The 2,456-nt window shown below is 28.4% G+C and overlaps 1 protein-coding gene across 1 annotated transcript in view; it reads right to left on the bottom strand.

Moving 5' to 3' along the window:
* Positions 1-2,456, bottom strand: part of LOC106884137 (alanyl-tRNA editing protein Aarsd1) — a 380,618-nt gene that overhangs the window by 59,806 nt on the left and 318,356 nt on the right. The window contains exon 6 of the mRNA XM_052974125.1: positions 1,552-1,711. Coding sequence (XP_052830085.1) covers positions 1,552-1,711 — 160 coding nt within the window. The remainder of the gene's footprint in view (positions 1-1,551; positions 1,712-2,456) is intronic.

The following is a 2,456-nucleotide window of genomic DNA, read 5'->3' as shown; positions in this document are numbered from 1 at the left end:
TTATCTTATTTTCAACTTATGTTCTTTTCCTTTCGTTTATTTTTTCATTTTTCTTTTTGTTATTTTCTTTTAATCTTGTTCCACACACACACACACACACACACACACACACACCTCCACCTCCACAACTCTCAATAAATTTGCTCAAAATCTTTCAAAACTAAATTAATATTCGAAATGAAATTTTAAAAGAACTAATAATAATAATGATGATAATAATAATAATAATAATAATAATAATAATAATAATAAAAATAATAATAATAATAATAATAATAATAATAATAATAATGAAAATTTTGTGAAGAAACAAACATTTAAAATTTTTAAAGATTTTTGGAGAAACTTTGTCTGTTTTTGATATCGTTGTTATTGAATTTTCTAATTGAAAATTCATTTTCTTCCAATTTTCAAAATAATAATAATAATAATAATAGAAAGAAAGAAAGAAAGAAAGAAAGAAAGAAAGAAACGAAAATTTTATAAAAACACACTTTATCTTTTGAAAATTTTCATAATTGAAATTTTATTTATTTATCTATAAATATTTTTTATTTTATTTATTTATTTTTTTGTTGTTTTTGCTTCCATTAAAAAATCAGAATTATAATTTCAGAAAAATATTATTTTCTTATAACTGGTTTTAGAATAATTAAATAAATAAGAAAAATTGTTAATGGTTATGTGATGCTATGAACTGCAACTTTGAATTATTATAGTCAGGATTTTATTTCAATAGCACCATCAAGAAATATGGTAAAGAAAACCATCTAGATTGCAAAATAAGTTGATAATTAGGCTGGTTTGTTGTTTCCTTGCTTTATTTTAATGGTTAAGTCAAGAGGAAAGGTCAGTGTGTATGACCTTTGGTGGACCACCCAGACTGTGGTGACATTGATACAGTTGATGTTCAATTTGAACATCAGTAAGTTAACCCTTTAACATTCATATCATTATTTATTATTATTATTATTATTATTATTATTATTATTATTATTAATATTATTATTATCATCATTATTATTATTATTAAGGTGGCAATTTGGCAGAATCGTTAGTATGCAGGGCAAAATGTTTAACAGCATTTCATCCACCTTTATGTTCTGAGTTCAAATTCTGCCAAGGTCAACGTTGGCTTTCATCCTTTCATAGTTGATGAAACAAGTACCAGTTACACACTGGGGTCAATAAAATGAACTAATCCCCTCCACCAAAATTTCAGGCCTTGTGCCTTTATTAGAAAGGGTTATTATAGTTATTATTATCATTATTATTATTATTATTATTATTATTATTATTATTATTATTATTATTATTGAGTGAGAGAGCAGTGCATGCCATCAAAGTGACATTGTGGTAAAATATACAAAGCCCATTATACCCATCATGACTACTCTTCTGATAAGGGTACACCAGGCACATGCATCACAACCATATGTGCATAACATGTTGATCTCATATCAAGATAAACAGCGCATGACTTTGAAGGTAGGGCCCAGGAAAAAAACTATTCACAAAAGAAGAAATTTATCAAACAGTCTTGTGCCATACCTCAGCAAGTTTGGGGTCTGAAGCAGAACCATAGACTTCAACTTTGACTGGAACTGCTTCCCGAATTTTCTCATTAACCGATACTTCCAAAGAAGCCATTTGAGCAGGTGTCATTTCTGGAGTGTCTAGTTCAATGAATGATATTTTATCACCAAGTGACCTAAGCAAGAATGATAAGGAATGGTACATTAATTAGAACTGTGTTAGAATTTGGATTTTGTCACAGTTTTTACAATATTAATTCATAACATTCCATAAAGTCTTATATTAGAAATGAATACAAACTGATAAATATAACATTATGTAATTATTATGGAAGTATATTTTTCATTTCGTTTTTGGATTTGGTTTGCAAGATTCTTTATGAATTTGTGCGTTGAAACATATTGTTGTGTCTGGGGAGAGTCATTCTCTTTTATTGCCTTATAATTTACCAGTGAGTATGTTAAATTATAAGGCACTAAAAGGGAACGACTCTCCTCAGACACAAAAGTATATTATTCATAATTTCATTTTTATTTAGTTGTGGTTAAATTGACAAACAAGTTATTAAGCTGGCAAAATTGTTAACACATCAGAGCAAATGCTTGCTGACATTTTTTCTGACTCTTTACATTCTGAGTTCAAATCCCAGACTTTCATCTCTTCAGGATCAATAAAATAAAGTACCAGTCAAGTATTGGGGCTGATGTAATTGACTTGTTCCCTGTCCTCAAAATTGCTGGTTTTCATCCTTGCAACACACTAGCATTCAATTCAGGAGGAGTGTTACGATTTCAGTCACTTATATGCCATGGAAACCAGGTAACTGGTCTTATGAGACCAAGGGCTAAAAAAAGGGACATTTGTTTTCACCATCCATTTGATTATTCCAACATGAACAGCTTTTATATATATATATATAT

This window comes from Octopus bimaculoides, chromosome 17 (assembly GCF_001194135.2).
Source record: "Octopus bimaculoides isolate UCB-OBI-ISO-001 chromosome 17, ASM119413v2, whole genome shotgun sequence".
NCBI lineage: Eukaryota > Metazoa > Mollusca > Cephalopoda > Octopoda > Octopodidae > Octopus > Octopus bimaculoides.
The sequence above is the reverse complement of the archived record's forward strand: the minus strand, read 5'-3'. Positions and strand labels throughout refer to the sequence as shown.